Genomic DNA, 19,731 nt, shown 5'->3' on the forward strand with positions numbered 1-19,731 from the left:
TCTTCCCTCGCAATAGTTAATTCTTTCAAACAGTGACGAAGAGTGCCATGGACAGACAGGTCGATAGGCGCCTAGTGTCTAAGATAATAGAAGCAAAAAATGTATATGGAGACAAAGGCAGTAAGTGAACTGTCGGATCTAAACCGCGTCAAGCAAGAACTAATTTCCCAAAACATCATAAAAACATCTAGAACTGAGCGATACGTATGTAACAGCACAACTAGACACCCTCCCAACAAAGAAAACACCTGTAGTCTACAACGATGCCAATCCATTCTTTGCTGAAGAATGTGTATTCGATGCCGTACCTCCAGACTTTTCGTCATTGACTGTCTCTGTATGGAATGAATCCGCCAAGGAACGACCTCTAGGCGTAACTACCTTCTCAAGAACTTTTTTGCTCGAGAGCAGTGCCGAAGAGGAACAGTGGTTTGCTCTCCGACCAGCTGACGGACAAATAGTTACTGGAAGTGTCGAGATACGGGTACAGCGTGCAAAACTTTCAGGGATTCCGGAGCAGTCTGCCCAGTTCTCCATTACCAGTATGTAACGCTTGATCTTGTCTATGATATCAACGACTGCTGACTTTGAACTTTCGAACTAGTCCTTGGTGCACAAAAGTTGTGGACACCTACAGGTTTGATCTTTCCTTTCAGTAATCTACAACGGCTACTTCAGTAACACTCGACTCAATACACAGGTGTCGCAGATGCGTATGCAGTGTGTCATGTGCTGCCAGACCCAACTGCTCAATCGACAAGAGCGACACAAGTCAAGAAGGGAACCACAAACCCTGTATTCGAGGAGACATTTGACTTGTGAGACTGTTATTACGAAATTGCGACACAAATCTATGCTCAACTTTAATTAAACCTGATAGCACTCTGCAATCGGTTGGCTCCCAGCACGAATTGCATGTATCGATGTGGGACGCATCACGGCAAGACGAATTTTTAGGACATTTATCAATTCCTCTCGCCAGTATTCAGCCCTCTGAATCAATGCAGGAATGGTTTACTCTTCTCCCTAAACCTGGTACATTCAACAATTTGCGTCGTGAATTCCACACAATTTGTGCTTACTTCGTGAGGTTTTTTTAGCACACATTCAAAGTCACTCAGCAGCTCTCGACAAGAAAAGTACGTCGACGAAAGTTTGAATCAGCCGTGTTCAACGCTGACCACCCATCTTATCGTAGAGAAAACAGGAAGCACAAATCAACTTTCCGAATTTATGAAGGCCAAGCAGTTTGTACAGAGTCTGCAAACAACAGTCAGTGGTGAGAAGACATACACTTTCTAATTTCAGAATTGAAGCTCATATTTTGGGTTTCTAGATGTGGTCCCAAAGACAAAGCAGAGTCATCGACTCGTCGATACGAGGTTTTTGTGGGTCGCCATGTGGTACGTCTTTGACAAGAGTAGCTCAGATTTTGCACTATTTATTTACCCACGTTCTTAGTGGTCACTGTGGCACGCTACTGTGGGGTCTTAGAACTCATTTACAGTGTTCCTTATGCAAATTCGCATGCCATGTACATTGTGCCCAATACGTTGCGGACGACTGTGGAGGAGTCGGTGAGAATGATTTTAGAATGTTCGAACGCAGGGTGAATCTCTGACTGATGCTCGTCCACTCAGGTCTGTTACGAATGAAGTTCAAATACACAGAAACGTTGGTCTTGCCCGTTGATCGGTACATGAAACTTGATCAGATAGTCAGCGCCGAGAACTATAGGCTAGCCACACTGTGAGGCTTCACTTAAAACTCGGCTTTTTTGTTGAGATGAGTCTGACGGTATTTTCTCTACTAGTTTTGGTGAAATTAGTACTGAACGAGAAGAAGCAGCGTATTGCCTGGTCAAGATTGCAGAGAGCAAGGGAAGGGTGGTGGAATTTCTGTGCGCCGTAATCTCAAATGAAGTCCGAGCTTCTGGTTCGTCTATCGTGCTTCAAGTTTGTTAACATCGCCAGTCTCAATCTTCTTTTATCCTTCGTCTTAGCTGATCACAATAACATGTTCAGGGCCAATAGTATGGCTTCGAAGGCCGTGGACGTTTACATGAAACACATTGCATTGCCATTCTTGGATGCCACCATTGGCGATTTGATCCGACAATTGGTCAAGACTCGTATCAGTTGCGAGGTAATGGTCCACCCCCTCTCTTTGAGCTGCTGCTTCAACATTAACCCCAAATGTTAGGTTGACTCAACTCGCCTGGATAAGGGTGATGATCACAAGAAGAATTTGCAAAATTGTAAGTTCATTTCGCTTGTCACGTCTTCCTATAATCAAAGCTCAATCCTCTGAATTCAGTGCTTGAATGGAACAAGAAGATTGTATTTTCGATATTCGAAGCCAAGGCCGCTTTCCCATTGTGAGTTACCAAGTCAGTTGCATCTCAAACAACCATCTCACTTAAACTTGTTTAGCCCACTCCGACGAGTATTCCAACATCTTCAGAAAGAAGTGAAGGATCGGTTTCCGAATGAAGTCGACGTCCGGTATACATCTGTTGCTGGATTTGCGTTCTTGAGGTTTTTTGCTCCAGCGATTTTGGGTCCTCGGTTGTTTGGATTGATTGATGGTACGTTGGTTGGAGAAAGATATTATAGCTACTCTTCCATTTTGCTAACCTTTGATGTACAGAATACGTTGATGCTCGAACAACACGGACTCTGACACTACTGGCAAAGACATTGCAGTCTCTCGCCAACAATGTACCATTTGGAGAAAAGGAACCCTATATGACGGTTATGAATCCCTTTATTGAAGATAATGCTGGCAAGATGCGAGAGTATATTGATTACATTTCGGTAAATCCAAGTCGGTGTTTAGAGCTCAGTATTGCACATTAACCATGCAAGTTTATCCCATAGGAACCTGAGAACAAGATGGCTTCGGATCAGAAACCCTCTCCTGCCAAAATTCTATCAGAGGTTCAAGTTGCCAGTGAATACGCCCGACTGTATGGTTGCTTCTCCCGAGCTCAAACCAAAATTGTTCAAGCTATTGCTGTAAGGCGTTGATGCCAATGTCTTGAGTGATCGCAAGACATCTAACTTGGTTCATTGATTAGACAAAAGATGTCCCAATTGTGAGGACCTTGACGAACACATTATCGCAAATATCCTCAGAAGTCGGCGACGCTAATTCGACTCTACCAAGAGTCGCTTCTACGCCAAGCCCAATCACAGTGACACCCGGCACCGCTCCAAGCTCTCCCTTAAAGGGGTCATCGTCTTATGTCGCAAGATCCGAGCTGGTCCAGACCGTCGAACCGATGCCAATACCGTTTGGAGAGAGTCAGCATAGCATAGAGTCGGTAGTTCCGCTTGTAGCAGGTCTCCGGCAACTACAGGACAATTTGGAAGTTGCTGTAGATAACCAAGTATCAGAACCAATGACACCAGTACGAGAAAACTCTCAAAAGCATACTTCCGGACCGGCATCAGCTGCACCATCTACTGGAACTACTGTACCCACAACTCCGACCGTAACGGTTCCACGCCAGGGACTACGGGATAGTGGTAATTTGACGAAATTGGCCTCGTCACTAGAAGATGTGCTGAAAACAGGCCAGTCACCACGAACTTCTGTCATATTGAACGAGGGCATCGCTGTAACCAAAGAAGTCACTGTCAGTGACTCTCGGCCGTCATCTATGATTCTGTCCCCCATATCTCTCATATCGGCTGAAAAGGCTATTGATGCTGCCTTTATTACAACCACGGGTGACCTGAATAGTGTTTCATCCGGCACAAACTCGACAGCAGCTCCAAAGAAGAATCAACTGATAACCGGCAAGAAACTCGCTCCTATATGCTCTGGATGTCATGAACCTATTCGTAGCAAGTCGCCGTTTGTGAGGTATGGTGATGAAGAGGCCAGATACCTTTGTAAATAAATTGTTAACTGTTTAATTGGATCATTTGTAGAGCGCTTGGAACAGTATTTCATCCTGCATGTTTCCAATGTGGTGCTTGTGGTATCCAACTTGGTGAAAAGGTTAGCTATAATGAGTCTAGCAGACCCGATTTTTTGTTCATCGTTTTTGGTTTTTAGTATGTTGCATATGAGGGCATGCCACTATGTAAACGAGACTTTGAAAAGCGAGCTGGGTTGAGTTGTGGTGGTTGTGGGCAGATAATAGAGAAGGAGTACACTGAATTCAACAACAGAAAGTATCACATCCATTGTAAAAAGTGCAAGGTATGATAATGTTTGCTGTCGGTATCCGTTAGCGTGTTTGTTTTTTTGACATAATTCCATAGCACTGCAAACAACCGCTGGCTGGTCGTCCGTACTTTGCTATTGAAGATGATGTAAGTTTCGATGGCAGGTAGGGCATTTTGATTCATGCATGCTAAACAGACTTGTCTATGTTTAGGTATACTGTGCCGAGCATCAAACTGACTTTTTGAACTGTTTTGCATGTGGAGGAGCCATCAGTGGAGGTCATATTCTAAGGTAATTATGTGACGTTTGCGCCCATTTCACGTAAGAAGGTGTACTGATATTATCGATTTCATATATTACATAGGGCCTTTGGCAAGTCCTACCACCCAGTTTGCTTTGTATGCAGTGGCTGCCAGAAGAACTTGCTTAATGCAGACTACTTTGAGCATCAGACTACCCCGTGGTGTCAGGATTGTTATTTGGATTGCTTAAAGTCCTCTGAGCCACTGCAATAACTACGTCTTTTTTTGGTGTTGTAAATAATCGGTAATAATTTTCGTTGTCTAATGCTGTGTTTATTGTCATTAACTGTATGATACAAAATGGAGGAAATCACATTGAATATTCCATTGCCTAAGGTTGGAAGATGGTTAGGATATGTGCTCCTTTAACGAAGATTTATGCATCTCGCGATACCGTTTTCGGCGTTTTGAACGCCAGCCAATCTGATGACGCTGTTGGTAGCAAGCCCATGGTTGCACATTTGTAGACGCCCATTGCCACGACTACCAGTTGTAGGCCAATGTATGCGAGTTTCGGCAGAAACACTGGATCTTTCACAAAGTTGAAGGTTTGTTGTGGTCGACCAGCCGTTACTTGTGAGGAGAAGCTTGTAAAGACTACAGAGACAAAAGCGTTAGACATTCAGTATCAGTTGCATAGACCAAAAGGGTAGCATATAGTGGCAGATGCCCAAAAGCTTAGTCAAATAGTATCAAATGCATAGACAACAACGATAGACATATAGTCTCAGTTGCATAGCGTGAGCTCCCATACCAGCATTAGCGCCAGTGACGCCCTTGATTCCATTCCAAAACATCATGACTGTTATCAGTATCGAGAATATTTGGACCGAGTTTCCCGACATGTAGAGCATGAATCCGTTCATTGGTATTGACTTTGCAGGCTGCAGAGGGGGGTAATGAGCGTGTGTAATCTAGAGCGTGAATTGAGTAAAGTTCTTACTGCCAGAGCGATATCCCATGCTTTCTATGTATCGAGAGGGTGTAAGATTGAGGTTTACAAGACAATGAAAGATATTTACGTGCCTTTATCTTTAGCAGAGTAGTTGCATCGTCGGTTGTTGGGCTCTTTGCATCAGCAGCTGGAGATTTCTAAAATATTCAGGTGGCTGCCGTTACTTTTGCAACATGGGTCAAAAGATAGTTGCAATATGAGATCGTACGAGCGAGTTTCGTGTCGAGTGAATATCGTATTCAGAGGCAATATATCCAACTGGGTCAGCAATTTTGTTTGCCTTTTTCCTGCTGTTTTCGAAAAGAAGGTTGGCCATATGAGAGAGCAAACAAGCAGAGAATTACTATAAGTACCTCATGTCCAGAGACGCATAGTCGAGAGAGGTCCAACTCATGGCTGCTTTACTTGTTTTGCACGAAAAGTCGGTGACGAGAGGTTTGAGCAGAACATTCTGACACTTGCAACATGTATATTTGGTGAATTTCCTCATTTTAAGTCGGCTTTATAAGTTAATGATACGTGACAAGTTGGTCAGGGTTGAATCTCGCAACTTTGGTCGGCTCCAGACTTCCCTTCAAACAGTTTCTGGCGAGGTTCTGATGAGGACTTCCGGAGGCCTTACTTTCGATCAGTATTATCATCGAAGTATAGTATTGTTGTCGATATCAGGCTGGATCTATTCGCCAAGTACACAGAACTGCAGCGTTGACAAATCGATCACGAAAAAATATCAATTTTCAAAAGAAGCCTTACGTGCTGCTAGTGTAGATCAGAGACATACTGGCGTGATAGGGAAACTTTTATGCTTTTCGAATAACCACTAGTTGCCGTTTCACTGCACAGGAAAACTTGTTCTCAGGTACAAAGAAACTCAAATACATAGACTCGCACAGAATCAAGTGACGAAGCACAAGGGAACTGCAGGCCCACTTCCTATTGTATTTAGGCTTGCAGGATCTTGATTACACCACCTGATCTCGTCAAAGGAGACGTTGATCATGTCCATGAACACACCGCCAAACGAGACTGGAAGAAATGATGGGACTCTTTCGAGCTCGCAGGATGGAATTCCAACGGTTTCAAATGCATTACCACCTGTGACGTTGCTAAAAACCGTCCCTGACACGGTTCGTACTTGCATGTTTTTGGTGAAAACCCACGCATTTGAACACATTTTGTCGTATAGATGTCGTTTCGTAAAGGAGATGCACGTGCTGGTCTGACAGAACTAGTGGGACTCTTGATGCAATCTTCCAAACCCCCGTCTCTGTTGAGGCCAAATATCTCACCACTTGCAAGAGCAAGTGAGAAGGATGGGTTTATTCCGCATCAGTCACCGCCACGTAAACCAAAGGCAGTGATTCAAGATCCACAAATAGTTTACAATCCAGATAACATGCCTGAGGTTGGTGGGACTCGTTACCCGAAAAAAGCTATTGCGTCAAACTAATATGATACCATCACCATGTTAGTTGATACCTCCTCCTATAAATCCAGATACGCTAGGATTGCCATCTGTATTGAAATCAGTGTCGTGGACCAGGGCCGCTCCCTTCAAAGAAGAAGGGTTTGCTCGTAATGTCTCGGATTCAATTGGAAACAATTACTCGCCCATTGCTCAAGATCTGAGCATAAATAGCATGTCGGCAGTACAAGCTCCTACCATTTCTAGACGAATTAGCACATCAGCACAACAGCAACCACATTACGTGACGACATCGGAGAAACCAATGGATACCTTTGATTACCCAGCACCAAGTTTTGCCGATAGTAGGCCAATGTCGCCACTTGCTCGTATTCGTGATTCATACGCACCACTACTAGCTCCGTTAAAATATGCACCGATAGAGACGCCTGATCCGTATGACCCCGAAGCATTGTCGTTGGCTCATCAGCTAACTCCTGAACAACGATATTGGTATTATGTCCACCGTGGTATGCCTGATGAAGTCGTCGCCGAACTGGACTCTCAAGCTATCCATAACATGGAAGCCATGATTCCCTCCTTCTTGCGCCAGTCAGAGTCTCTGCAAGAAACAAAGCAAACCCTGCTAAACGAAGCTAAAGAGACTCACCAGACGGCCTTGAAACGGTCTATTCTAGATTATATATTGCTAGATGACAAGGAACGTAAACGTCTGGGTATTCCGTTTCCTAGAGGTGGATCAGATCTTAAGTATATTCCTCGCGTCATTCGAGCCCCTGTGCCATGGCACGATATGGTAGTGCAGTCAAAGCAAGCCATGGAAAAGAACTTATTTATTACCAATCCCGTCATGACGCAACTTCTTAAAATCTACTCGGACTTTTCGGCAAATACCGTGGTCAACTGCTCGCACTTTGGTGGAGCAAACACACCAGTGGATGTGACTGAATTCCGTAATGTGTTTAAGAAACAGTGTGATGACTTTTCTCAAAAAATCAATGAAGAGTGAGTACCTGTCGTTGCATCTCCTTTTTCGTCCATGCCAAATCTGACATGCAAAATTCATAGATGGCTGCCAGCTGTCGCAAACATGTTCTTCGCCACCAAAGACCAGTGGTATGAATTAGCAACCTCAAATCCAGACCCAGATGCTGGATTTAGATTATTGGATGCCTTTTTCAAGTCCGTCTCAACCTTAATGTCAAACCAATTGTGGTCTATGGTCGCGTCATCACTGGACGACTTTGAAGCATTTATTGGCAGGGTTGAAGAAAACGCTGAAGGATCTGATCCACAGCCTCTTTTTGCCGTCAGAGTCGTAGTAGCAGGCACGCAAATTCGCTTCGAACCACCATTGTCGGAATTAGAACTCGCTGTGGCTGGCGTCATGGACGATATTTGTAATGTGGCTCGTCGAGTAGCTCGTATCGAGACTAAGCTGTTTACCTCGCTGCAGGGCGAATCGATTATATTGCCATCGTCAGGTGTTGATGGTGAACGTGTCGCTGAGGCCCGCTATGTTAGAGGCGTCTTGACCAAGAGTGCCCATGCACCTCAAAAGCATCTGGTTGGATATGAGAAATTCAAGTCTCTGCTAAGTCACAAGGCTGAAAAAAGAGTGGAAGAGTTTTTGAGAGAGAAACACGAACTGCCAGAATACGAAGTCGTAAGCATCTGCCACCATTATCAGTGCAATGAGAGTGCCATACCTAATTTTTTTTCAACGCAGGAAATCCAAAGATTGCTCACTCTTGTGGATGAGATTGCCACAAGCCCTTCCATCGCTCGATTCCCAATGATCCAGATTGACTGCAATTCGCTCAAGACGGAGCTCTCTGACAAGGCAAAGGGATTGGTCCAACAGCTTGTTGACCAGGTCGCTGAAGTTAACAGAAAGACCAATCAGACGTTAGTGGCTGGTGATCATTTATTTCACGTAGGCCAATACATGATAACCACTTCTCAATTTTTTTAGCATTTGCGAGCAGTATGAAAAGATTGCAGCTAGAGCAATGAAACTTCCGGCTGACACTGAAGAATTGGTCGATTTGGCTAAATATGTAGAGTCCGTACGAGAAAAGGAAGTCGTTCAACTCAAGGACGAGATTGGTCGCGGTCGCGAACGTCTGGACTTTTTACTACAGTACGCCTTCTTACCTGACGACGATATTAAACTCAACGGTGTCGCCTTAACTTGGCCGCTACGTATTCAACCCATCTTTGAGCTCTCTCGTAAACGTATTGCTCAAAAGAAGGCTAAAGCTCAAGAAGACTTGCGGCTTCGAACCATACAAGCTTCTGAAGAACTCGAGGCAATCTATAATGATATTGCTGCCTTCAAGGACTATGGTATTGTAGGGGAGATGAACGAGTATATACGCAAGTTGGCTGCTCTGGAAGAAAGACTTGTCACCATCGCCGATACTATGCGCAAAGTCAATGCCGAAGAAGAACTGCTTGAATGGCCAAAGACTGCATTTGCCAAACATGCTCAATCCACCGAGCTCATTGCTCCGTACAAGCAATTATGGGAAACAGTGCAACAATTCCAAACCGAGAATACTAGGTGGATGAGTGGTCCGCTCACTGACTTGGATGCTGCAGTTGTCGAAGAGCAATGTAGCAATATGTGGCGTGCTGTGTTTAAGCTCGTCAAACAGTTTGCTGAACAGCAAGTACCTCGTAAAGTAGCTGAAGGAGTCAAGAATCGTCTTGACAAGTTTAAGCAATACTTGCCTCTATTGGCTGTATTGAGAAATCAAGGTCTGCGAGAACGTCATTGGAAGCAGATGGCTGCTATTGTTGGGCAAACTATTATGCCTGATGAAACTACTACTCTTAGCAAGATGTTGGATTTGAACTTGACACCATTCCTTACTCAGGTTTGCTAGCAATTTGGTTTTTTCTTTGTTCAAAGAACTCGCGCTAACGATTCCCCAATAGTTCGAAACTGTGTCTGATGCCGCTACAAAAGAATTCAGTCTGCAAAAGACATTACAAAAGATGCGAGACGACTGGGGTCCACTCATATTTACTTTGATCGACTACAAGGATACCGGCACTCGTATCTTATCATCACTCGATGAGGTACAGGCTCTCTTGGACGACCAGATTGTCAAGGTCCAGACTATGCGTGGCTCTCCATTCGTCAAGCCTATAGAAGAAGATGTAATTGTCTTTGAACGAAACTTGATTCAAATTCAAGACACTTTGGATGCGTGGTTGCAAGTGCAATCTACTTGGTTGTATTTGGAGCCCATCTTCAGCTCAGAGGATATTATGGCTCAGATGCCTATTGAAGGCAAAAAGTGAGTACTATCTGGAGCTACAAGTATCTTTTTTGCCGCTGATGCTCACTATCTATCAACTAGGTTCCGTCAAGTCGACAAGACATGGCGCGACATGATGTACTCCACTTTTACGGATCCGCGTATATTACGTGCAGCTGAAGACGAGACTCTGCTAGTACGTCTACGGGATAGTTTCAGCTTACTTGAAGAGATCCAGAAGGGTCTTAACGAGTACTTGGAAAAGAAACGATTATACTTCCCCCGATTCTTTTTCTTGTCGAACGACGAATTGCTTGAAATCTTGGCCGAAACCAAAGACCCAACTCGAGTACAACCACATCTCAAAAAGTGTTTCGAAGGTATCGCTTCATTGGTCTTCCACGACAATACCCATATTACTGGCATGGTTTCTTCGGAAGGTGAAAAGGTCGCCTTCAAGGAAGTCATTGAGCCAGCTCAAGCTAAAGGTGCCGTCGAAAAATGGCTGTTGCATGTTGAGAGAATCATGCAAATGTCAATCCACGAAGAGATATCCAAGGCTTTACGGGCATACAGTGAAACACCGCGTGAACGATGGGTATTAGATTGGGCTGGTCAAGTGGTTCTTTGTGCCTCTCAGATATACTGGACGAAGGACGTGACCGAGGCTATCCGTAGAGGGGAGGTCGGACTACGAGCATATAAGGAATTGCTTGTAAAGCAGCTCGAGTCGACTGTAGCTCTAGTAAGAGGAGACTTATCAGCCGTATCTCGAGCCACTCTATCTGCCTTGGTAGTTATTGATGTGCATGCTCGTGATGTCGTCGGTGAGCTAGAATTCGCTGAATGCTCAGATGAACACGACTTTGCCTGGCTATCTCAACTGAGATACTATTGGGAAAGTGAGGATGTAAAAGTCCGTATGATTAACGCCACTTTGAACTATGGTCACGAGTACCTCGGTAACTCTCCTCGTCTGGTTATTACGCCATTGACTGATCGTTGTTACCGTACTCTGATTGGTGCTCTCGACTTGAATTTGGGAGGTGCACCTGAAGGTCCAGCAGGAACGGGAAAGACTGAATCTGTAAAGGATCTTGCTAAAGCTGTAGCCAAACAGTGTGTGGTGTTTAACTGCTCCGATGGGTTGGATTATATTGCTATGGGCAAATTCTTTAAAGGTCTTGCCGCATCTGGAGCTTGGGCTTGTTTCGACGAGTTTAATCGTATTGATCTGGAGGTGCTGTCTGTCGTTGCTCAACAGATCTTGACCATTCAACGGGCAGTAGCAGCCAAACTGGAACGATTTGTATTTGAAGGGACTCCTATTCAACTCAATCGTGGCTGCTCGGTATTTATTACCATGAATCCTGGTTATGCTGGACGTTCCGAGCTGCCTGATAATTTGAAGGCACTCTTCCGACCTGTAGCTATGATGGTGCCCGATTATGCACTCATTGCTGAGATATCCCTCTATTCGTTTGGGTTTGTGGATGCCAGGTCGCTTGCCCGTAAAATCGTAGCTACGTATAAACTCTGCTCAGAACAGCTGTCATCTCAAGACCACTACGATTATGGTATGAGAGCCGTAAAGGCTGTCCTTACAGCAGCCGGTAATCTAAAACTCAAGTATCCAACTGAAAATGAGCAAATCATCATGCTTCGGTCCATCATTGATGTCAACTTGCCCAAGTTTTTACAGCAAGATATCCCTCTATTCAGAGCTATTACGGCCGATTTGTTCCCTAAAGTCGTATTACCGACTCCAGATTACCGTCACCTGCTTGTCTGTCTCAAGGAACAAATGGCCAAGATGAACTTGCAGCCGGTAGATATAGCTATAGACAAGATCATTCAGGTGTATGAGATGATGTGTATTCGTCACGGATACATGTTGGTTGGTCAACCATGGTCAGGAAAGACTGTAGGATACCGTGCCTTGGCTGGCGCTTTAAACAGTATGGTAGAACAGAATCTAGGTAACGAGAAACGAGTCGAGTTTAGAGTGCTCAATCCTAAGGCTATTACCATGGGTCAGCTATATGGTCAATTCGATCCCATCACTCACGAATGGACTGACGGTGTGCTGGCAACTACCTTCCGTTTCTTTGCGCAAGCTGGAACGGCAGAACGTAGATGGATTGTCTTTGATGGTCCCGTAGATGCCATTTGGATTGAGAATATGAATACCGTGCTTGACGATAACAAGAAACTGTGTCTTACGTCTGGTGAAATTATGCAAATGACGTCGACAATGTCTTGTATGTTTGAGGTTGCAGATTTGGCTGTTGCTTCTCCAGCCACGGTATCTCGTTGTGGTATGATTTATCTAGAACCAGGTGCATTGAGCTGGCCGCCACTTGTACGATCTTGGATTGCTGGTCTACCATCAACATTCACGGAGGATATGAAGACCCTGTTACAGAGCTTGTTTGACTGGATTGTACCTCACTGTATACAATTTGTCACCGCAGACTGTAAAGAATTCGTAACAACGTCACCACAGAATCTAGTCAGTACCCTCACTACTCTAATAATGTGCCAACTGGACGAATTTTTGCCCAATCCTACTGGACAAGCACAGGAAGCTGTAGCAGCGCCAAATATCATAAATCTCTGGCTCCACAATATCTTTATCTTCTCTTGTATATGGTCTCTGGGAGGTAGCATAGATGGGGACTCTCGTCGGAAGTTCGACCTCTTCTTTAGGAAACTCTTGCAAGGTGCCGATGGTACTGCAATCCCGCCTAATAACGTAAAGATCGAAGTACCAATACCGCAAGCAGGCAGTGTCTACGATTATATGTTTGAACGTGATCGCAAGAATGGTGGTACTTGGAAACTCTGGGTAGACACTGTTGGAACCTTTGAGATTCCAAAGGGTGCCAAGTTTAGTCAGATCACCGTGCCGACCATTGATACGCAACGATACACGTATCTGTTGGAAACGCTACTTACACATGGCAAGGCTGTGCTGTTTGTGGGACCTACTGGTACTGGAAAATCAGTCTACATCAATAATAAGCTGCTGAATGGTCTGCCCGCATCAAAATACGCTCCCATCTTTATTAACTTCTCCGCACAGACCAGTGCCAACCAGACTCAGGATATTATTCTGGGAAAATTGGAGAAGCGCCGTCGAGGTATCTATGGTCCTACTCAAGGCAAAAAGGTATGGACTTCACTGGTGGAACATGATTGTCTCAGATGCATTTGTTCTGACACACTCTTTTTAGGCAATCATCTTTATCGATGACTTGAACATGCCAGCGAGAGAGAAGTATGGCGCGCAGGTACGAGATTACTGACTTGTTGAGAAGCATGGAGACAGAACTAACGTGTATTTTTAGCCACCTATCGAGCTGCTCCGTCAATGGGCAGACCACTCCATATTCTATGACTTGAAGGACACGTCTCCAATCACTCTACAGGATATCAGCTTCGTTGCAGCAATGGGTCCACCAGGCGGCGGAAGAAATCCAGTAACTTCACGTTTCCTTCGTCACTTCTGTACCGTTGGTATTGCTAGCTTTGACGAAATCACCATGAAGAAGATCTTCTCCACTATCGTCGAATGGCATCTGAATAATGGATTCCAGCCGTCGCTACTCTTACTCAAGTCGCCGTTAATTTCAGCCACCTTTGATTTGTATTCAGGAGCCATTCAAAATTTGCTTCCTACTCCTAGCAAGTCTCATTATGTATTCAACTTGAGAGATTTCGCTAGAGTGGTGCAAGGGTTACTGCTAGCAGGTCCAGACAAGTTTACGGAAGGATCCAAGATCTTGCGTCTGTGGACGCATGAAGTCTATCGAGTCTTTTATGATCGTCTTGTAGATGATGTCGATCGCAATTGGTTCTTTACTACAGTACGGGACTTGGTAGCAAAGCACTTTGCCTCTTGTGGTAAATTCGACCAAGTCTTTGCTCATCTCGATGCAAACAAGGATGGCAAAGTAGAGGATGATGACTTGAGAAGTCTGATCTTTGGAAACTATGCTCTGCCAGATGCAGCCGTGAAGTATTACGATGAGGTTGCAAATATCTCGAAAGTCTCTGATGTCATCAAGGGACGTCTTGACGAGTATAATCAGATCTCTAAGGCTCCAATGAATCTCGTCATTTTCCGATATGCTGTTGAACATATATCTCGAGTCGCACGTATATTGTTGCAACCAGCAGGTCACGCACTCTTAGTCGGAGTTGGTGGCAGTGGGCGTCAGTCATTGACGAAACTGGCAACGTATATGGCGGACTACAATCTCTTCCAAGTCGAAATCAGTAAAAGCTATGGTAACGCCGAATGGAGAGATGATCTCAAGAGGATCTTGATCAAGGCTGGTGGTGAAGGAACTCCATCCGTCTTCCTCTTCAGTGATACTCAGATAACGAAAGAATCCTTCTTGGAGGATATAAACAATCTGCTTAACACCGGAGAAGTACCCAATCTTTTCCCACCAGATGAGAAGGCAGCCATAGTCGAGCAAGTACGAACGGCCTTGACGAAAGAAAATCCCAAGCTGGACATGACTGCCGCCGCATTGTATAGTGCCTTTGTCAGCCGGTGTAGAGAAAACTTGCACGTAGTATTGAGTATGAGTCCTATCGGTGATGCATTCCGTACTCGACTTCGTATGTTCCCATCTCTCGTTAATTGTTGTACCATTGATTGGTTCCAAGTATGGCCTGAAGATGCCCTAGAAGTCGTAGCTCGAAGGTTCTTGGAAGAAGTTGAGCTAGACGGAGATGCTCGTGGTACAGTTGTTGCCATGTGCAAGGAATTCCATGTCCGTGCACGTAAACTGTCTGAGGAGTTCTTTGCTGGTCTTCGACGACACAATTACGTATGTATTCGTTTTGAAATCGGAATTGACACGGTATAGCTCACAGTTTTATTTCCTTTCAGGTTACTCCTACTTCGTATTTGGAGCTCATTCAGACATACAAGACTTTGTTGGATGTCAAACGACGAGAAGTCAACTTGTTGAAATCTCGATATGAAGTCGGATTGGATCAGCTGGCATCAGCATCAGCACAGGTAAGCTAATCTGTGTTGGAATTCTTGTTGCATACACCATTTTTTTGGTGCGTCTCACTCATTTCTTTTCAGGTTGCCATCATGTCCAAAGAGCTGACGGACTTGCAGCCACAGCTGATTGTGACATCCAAGCAAACAGAAGAGATGCTGGTTGTCATTCAACGAGAGTCCGTTGAAGTAGAAAAGAAACGAGAAATCGTTTCAGCAGATGAAGCAGTAGCCAACAAGAAGGTCACAGCTGTTCAAGCCATCAAGGATGATTGCGAGTCACAACTGTCAGAAGCGCTTCCAGCTCTGGAAAGTGCAATGGAGGCTCTTAATACTTTGAAACCTCAAGATATCACATTGATCAAATCCATGAAGAATCCACCTGCCGCTGTAAAGCTTGTCATGGAGGCTATTTGTATTATGAAGGACGTGAAACCTACTCGTGTTAAGGATCCTACTGGTAGTGGAAAGATGGTTGACGATTTCTGGGGACCAGCACAAAAGGTTTTAGCTGATCCCAAGTTCCTTGAATCATTGAAAGAGTACGACAAGGACAATATCCAACCCAAGATTATCGAACGTATCCGAAAGACGTACATACCGAATCCAGACTTTGATCCAGATGTGGTCAAGAACTCTAGTTCTGCTGCTGAAGGTCTGTGCAAATGGGTACGAGCTCTAGACAAGTATGAAGTAGTTGCCAAAGTCGTAGCTCCAAAGAAGGAAGCACTTGCTGGTGCAGAAGCCGAATTGTCAGTAGAGATGGCCAAACTGAGTGCCAAGCAAGCCGAGTTGAAGGAAGTAGAAGACAAGATGGCAAACTTGCAGCAAAAGTATAGTGAAATGACTGCCAAGAAGGCGGATCTTGAAAGACAAGTCGATCTTTGTGGTAAAAAGCTTGACAGAGCTGAGAAGCTCATTGGTGGTCTTGGTGGTGAAAAGGATCGATGGAGTGATGCTGCTAAGTCTCTGCAGACCGTATACACAAACTTGACTGGTGATGTGCTCTTGAGTTCTGGTGTCATTGCATATCTAGGTGCCTTTACATCTGCTTATCGACAAACTTGTGTTCAAGAATGGTCAACACAATGTATCGAACGAGGGCTATCTTGTTCGGGTGCCTTCTCTCTTACCAGCACTCTCGGAGATCCGATCCAGCTTCGAGCTTGGACTCTTGCGGGACTGCCTAATGATGCATTCTCAAAGGACAATGGTATCATTGCTACTAGGTCACGCCGTTGGCCGTTGTTCATTGATCCACAAGGTCAAGCCAATAAATGGATCAAGAACCTCGAGAAGCAAAAGAAACTCGCCATAATCAAGCTGTCTGACTCGGACTATATCAGAACACTCGAGAATGCCATCCAGTTTGGCTCACCAGTATTGCTGGAAAATGTTGGCGAGGAGCTTGACTCGGTGCTGGAACCTCTGTTGACGAAGCAGACCTTCAAGCAAGCCGGTGTCTTATGTATCAAGCTGGGCGAATCTGTAGTAGAATACTCTCCAGACTTTAGGTTTTACGTTACGACGAAACTTCGAAACCCCCACTATTTGCCAGAACTCTCGACCAAGGTCACTATAGTCAACTTTATGATCACACCCGAAGGTCTTGAAGATCAACTTTTGGGTATAGTAGCTGCTAAAGAAAGACCAGAGCTTGAGGAGGAGCGTAATCGTTTGGTTATTGCTTCAGCATCAAACAAGAGACAACTGAAAGAAATAGAAGACCAGATTCTCGAAATCCTGTCCAAGTCTCAAGGCAACTTGCTAGAAGATGAAGCTGCCATCAATGCTCTAACATCTAGTAAAGTTATTTCGGACGATATTGCTCAGAAACAACGAGTTGCCGAAGAAACCGAAAAGCAGATTGAAGTAACTCGAGCTGGATATAGACCAATCGCTATCCATTCATCGATCCTCTTCTTCGTCATCGCCGAACTTGCCAATATCGAACCCATGTACCAGTACTCTCTCGTCTGGTTTATAAACCTCTTCTTGCAATCCATCAGTGATAGTGACAAGTCGAACGTATTGGATACCCGTCTAGATAATCTCCGAAGCCACTTTACGTACTCGCTATACTGTAATGTCTGTCGGTCTCTCTTCAAGAAGGATAAACTGCTTTTCTCCTTCCTCTTGTGTGTTGGTATAATGAAGGGCAAAGGAGAGATTGATCAAGATGAATGGATGTTCTTCCTGACTGGAGGTGTGGGTGTCGGTGGTGATGGTCCACCAAATCCTGCTCCATCATGGCTAAGTGAAAAGTCTTGGGGAGAAATTGTCAGGCTCTCAGCTATGCCAGCCTTCAAAGGATTCGCTACAAGCTTCTCAGAAAACGTTGAAAAATGGAGAGAAGTATATGAAAGTACCGAGCCATGGCGCGCTGCTAGTCCAGGTGGTTGGGATCAACGTCTAAGTGCTTTCCAGAAACTAGTGGTGCTTCGTCTTATCCGATCTGATAAGATAGTGAATGGTGTCTTAGACTTTGTCAAGGGCAAGATGGGCCAACGATATATTGAACCTCCACCGTTTGATCTAGCTGCCAGTTTCAAGGACTCGAATGCGTGTGCCCCTCTCATATTCATTCTATCACCCGGGTCTGATCCTATGAGTAGTCTGATTGGATTCGGTGAATCTAAAGGTATCACAGGCAACCGTCTCAACAGTATCTCGTTGGGACAAGGTCAAGGTCCAATCGCCGCATCTATGATAAAAAGTGCTCTGAAGAGTGGAACTTGGGTGGTGCTTCAGAACTGTCACTTGGCAGTTAGTTGGTTGCCGACATTGGAAAAGATGTGTGAAGAATTGACACCAGATACCACCAACACAGAATTCAGATTGTGGCTTACAAGTTATCCAAGTGATCGTTTCCCAGTCACGATTCTACAAAACGGCGTCAAGATTGTAAATGAACCACCACAGGGCTTGAGAGCCAATTTGCTGAGGTCGTACACGTCAGATCCAATATGTGACGATAGCTTCTTCAAGGGTGTCAGGAGTGGCGCCGAAAATGTATGGGAGAAGCTCTTATATGGAATCTGTTGCTTCCATGCTGTAATTCAGGAAAGACGAAACTTTGGTCCACTTGGTTGGAATGTGTCGTATGAGTTTAACGAGTCTGACTTGAGAATGAGTGTTCGACAACTACAGAAGTGGGTACATGGCAATTTGATTAAATAAAACTCCCAGTGGCTTACTCATCTGTACTATAGGTTTTTGAACGAATACGAAGACATTCCATGGAAAGCTCTCGTATATCTTGCTGGTGAATGTAATTATGGTGGTCGTGTCACCGATACACACGATCGTAGGACTTTGATGAATATTCTATCGACTTTCTATACCAGTGACATATTACAAGAAGGATACAGCTTCTCACCCAGTGGACTATACCGAGCTCCTCCTCGTGGCTCGCACGAAAATTATATACAGTACATCAAGTCCCTTCCGATGACTCAAACGCCTGAAGTATTTGGGCTTCACGACAATGCCGATATTGCCAAAGATCTGAACGAAGTAAACTTGCTCATCTCATCTGTATTGAGCACCCAAGCGAGAGTCTCTGCTAATGCTGGTGGTAGATCACAAGACGATTTGTGTCGTGAAATCGCTACTGGAATCTTGGACAAACTACCAGCTGACTTCGATGTCAGGGGCACCCAAAAGAAATATCCAGTATCCTACGAAGAATCCATGAATGTGACTCTAGTCCAAGAACTGGTACGATTCAACAAGCTGCTAGTAATCATTCGAGAGAGCTTGCAAAGTGTACTCAAAGCCCTTCGTGGTCTTGTGGTAATGTCCAAGGATTTGGAAGAAGTGGCCAACAGTCTTACACTTGGAAGAGTCCCAGAAATGTGGGCAAACAAGTCATATCCTTCACTCAAGCCCTTGGGAGGTTATATAACGGACTTCCTTCTTCGATTGAAGTTTTTCCAGGATTGGATAGATGTCGGCCAACCAGCAGTTTTTTGGATGTCTGGGTTCTACTTTCCACAATCCTTCATCACAGGTAAGCGTGTTAGAGTTCTTTGCGGTTATTCTTTCGCTGACCCCTAATTTCTTCAAATTAGCAACAATGCAAAACTACTCTCGAAAATATCAGATACCAATTGACTTGCTGACACTCAAGTATGAGGTCATGGATCTCGATGATTACACGACACCACCAACAGATGGAGTATATGTGCGTGGTCTCTTCTTGGAAGGAGCCAGATGGAATCGTGAAACACGAGTGATTGATGAATCAATCCCGAAAATGCTCACAGATGCACTACCCGTACTTCGGATGACTCCCATTAAAGATGACGAGGTTGCTAAAAAAGACACTGGAGGATATTATGAATGTCCATTGTACAAAACTTCAGCACGTAGAGGAACGTTGTCTACTACAGGTCACTCTACGAACTATGTGATGAACGTACAGCTCCCAAGTAGTCACCCTCAGAAGCATTGGATCTGCCGTGGTGTCGCATCAGTGGTATGCAGCATGTCTTTTTTAAACGCAAGCCGCGATAATGATCTGACGCCATGCTTTTCTTTTCCTCTTAGCTTCAACTCTCAGACGTATAAAT

At 44.6% G+C, this 19,731-nt stretch overlaps 3 protein-coding genes across 3 annotated transcripts; 2 read left to right on the forward strand and 1 right to left on the reverse strand.

The window, feature by feature from the left end:
* Positions 1-47: 47 nt before the first annotated feature.
* SmJEL517_g04757 (uncharacterized protein) lies at positions 48-4,474 on the forward strand (the record flags this gene model as incomplete). The annotated part of the gene is made up of 22 exons (XM_031170685.1): positions 48-120; positions 192-542; positions 605-637; positions 701-818; positions 881-1,035; positions 1,101-1,139; positions 1,199-1,279; positions 1,337-1,403; positions 1,462-1,577; positions 1,641-1,749; positions 1,814-1,935; positions 2,003-2,145; positions 2,203-2,257; positions 2,317-2,377; positions 2,433-2,587; positions 2,650-2,816; positions 2,880-3,017; positions 3,080-3,870; positions 3,939-4,008; positions 4,066-4,212; positions 4,275-4,325; positions 4,391-4,474. 22 exons carry the CDS (start codon positions 48-50, stop codon positions 4,472-4,474), a joined length of 3,126 nt encoding a protein of 1,041 aa, XP_031023362.1.
* Positions 4,475-4,857: 383 nt separating this feature from the next.
* SmJEL517_g04758 (uncharacterized protein) lies at positions 4,858-5,830 on the reverse strand (the record flags this gene model as incomplete). Its single annotated transcript, XM_031170686.1, has 5 exons — positions 4,858-5,078; positions 5,236-5,365; positions 5,425-5,448; positions 5,645-5,726; positions 5,790-5,830. The coding sequence occupies 5 exons, from the start codon at positions 5,828-5,830 to the stop codon at positions 4,858-4,860; spliced, it is 498 nt and encodes a 165-aa protein (XP_031023367.1).
* A 604-nt stretch (positions 5,831-6,434) lies between these two features.
* SmJEL517_g04759 (uncharacterized protein) lies at positions 6,435-19,729 on the forward strand (the record flags this gene model as incomplete). Its single annotated transcript, XM_031170687.1, has 15 exons — positions 6,435-6,563; positions 6,623-6,841; positions 6,909-7,867; positions 7,931-8,528; positions 8,592-8,770; positions 8,838-9,744; positions 9,806-10,170; positions 10,234-13,303; positions 13,368-13,424; positions 13,482-14,975; positions 15,038-15,169; positions 15,242-18,309; positions 18,370-19,169; positions 19,231-19,637; positions 19,709-19,729. The coding sequence occupies 15 exons, from the start codon at positions 6,435-6,437 to the stop codon at positions 19,727-19,729; spliced, it is 12,405 nt and encodes a 4,134-aa protein (XP_031023366.1).
* Positions 19,730-19,731: the final 2 nt, after the last annotated feature.

This window comes from Synchytrium microbalum, assembly GCF_006535985.1.
Source record: "Synchytrium microbalum strain JEL517 chromosome Unknown SmJEL517_scf0035, whole genome shotgun sequence".
NCBI classification, from domain to species: domain Eukaryota; kingdom Fungi; phylum Chytridiomycota; class Chytridiomycetes; order Synchytriales; family Synchytriaceae; genus Synchytrium; species Synchytrium microbalum.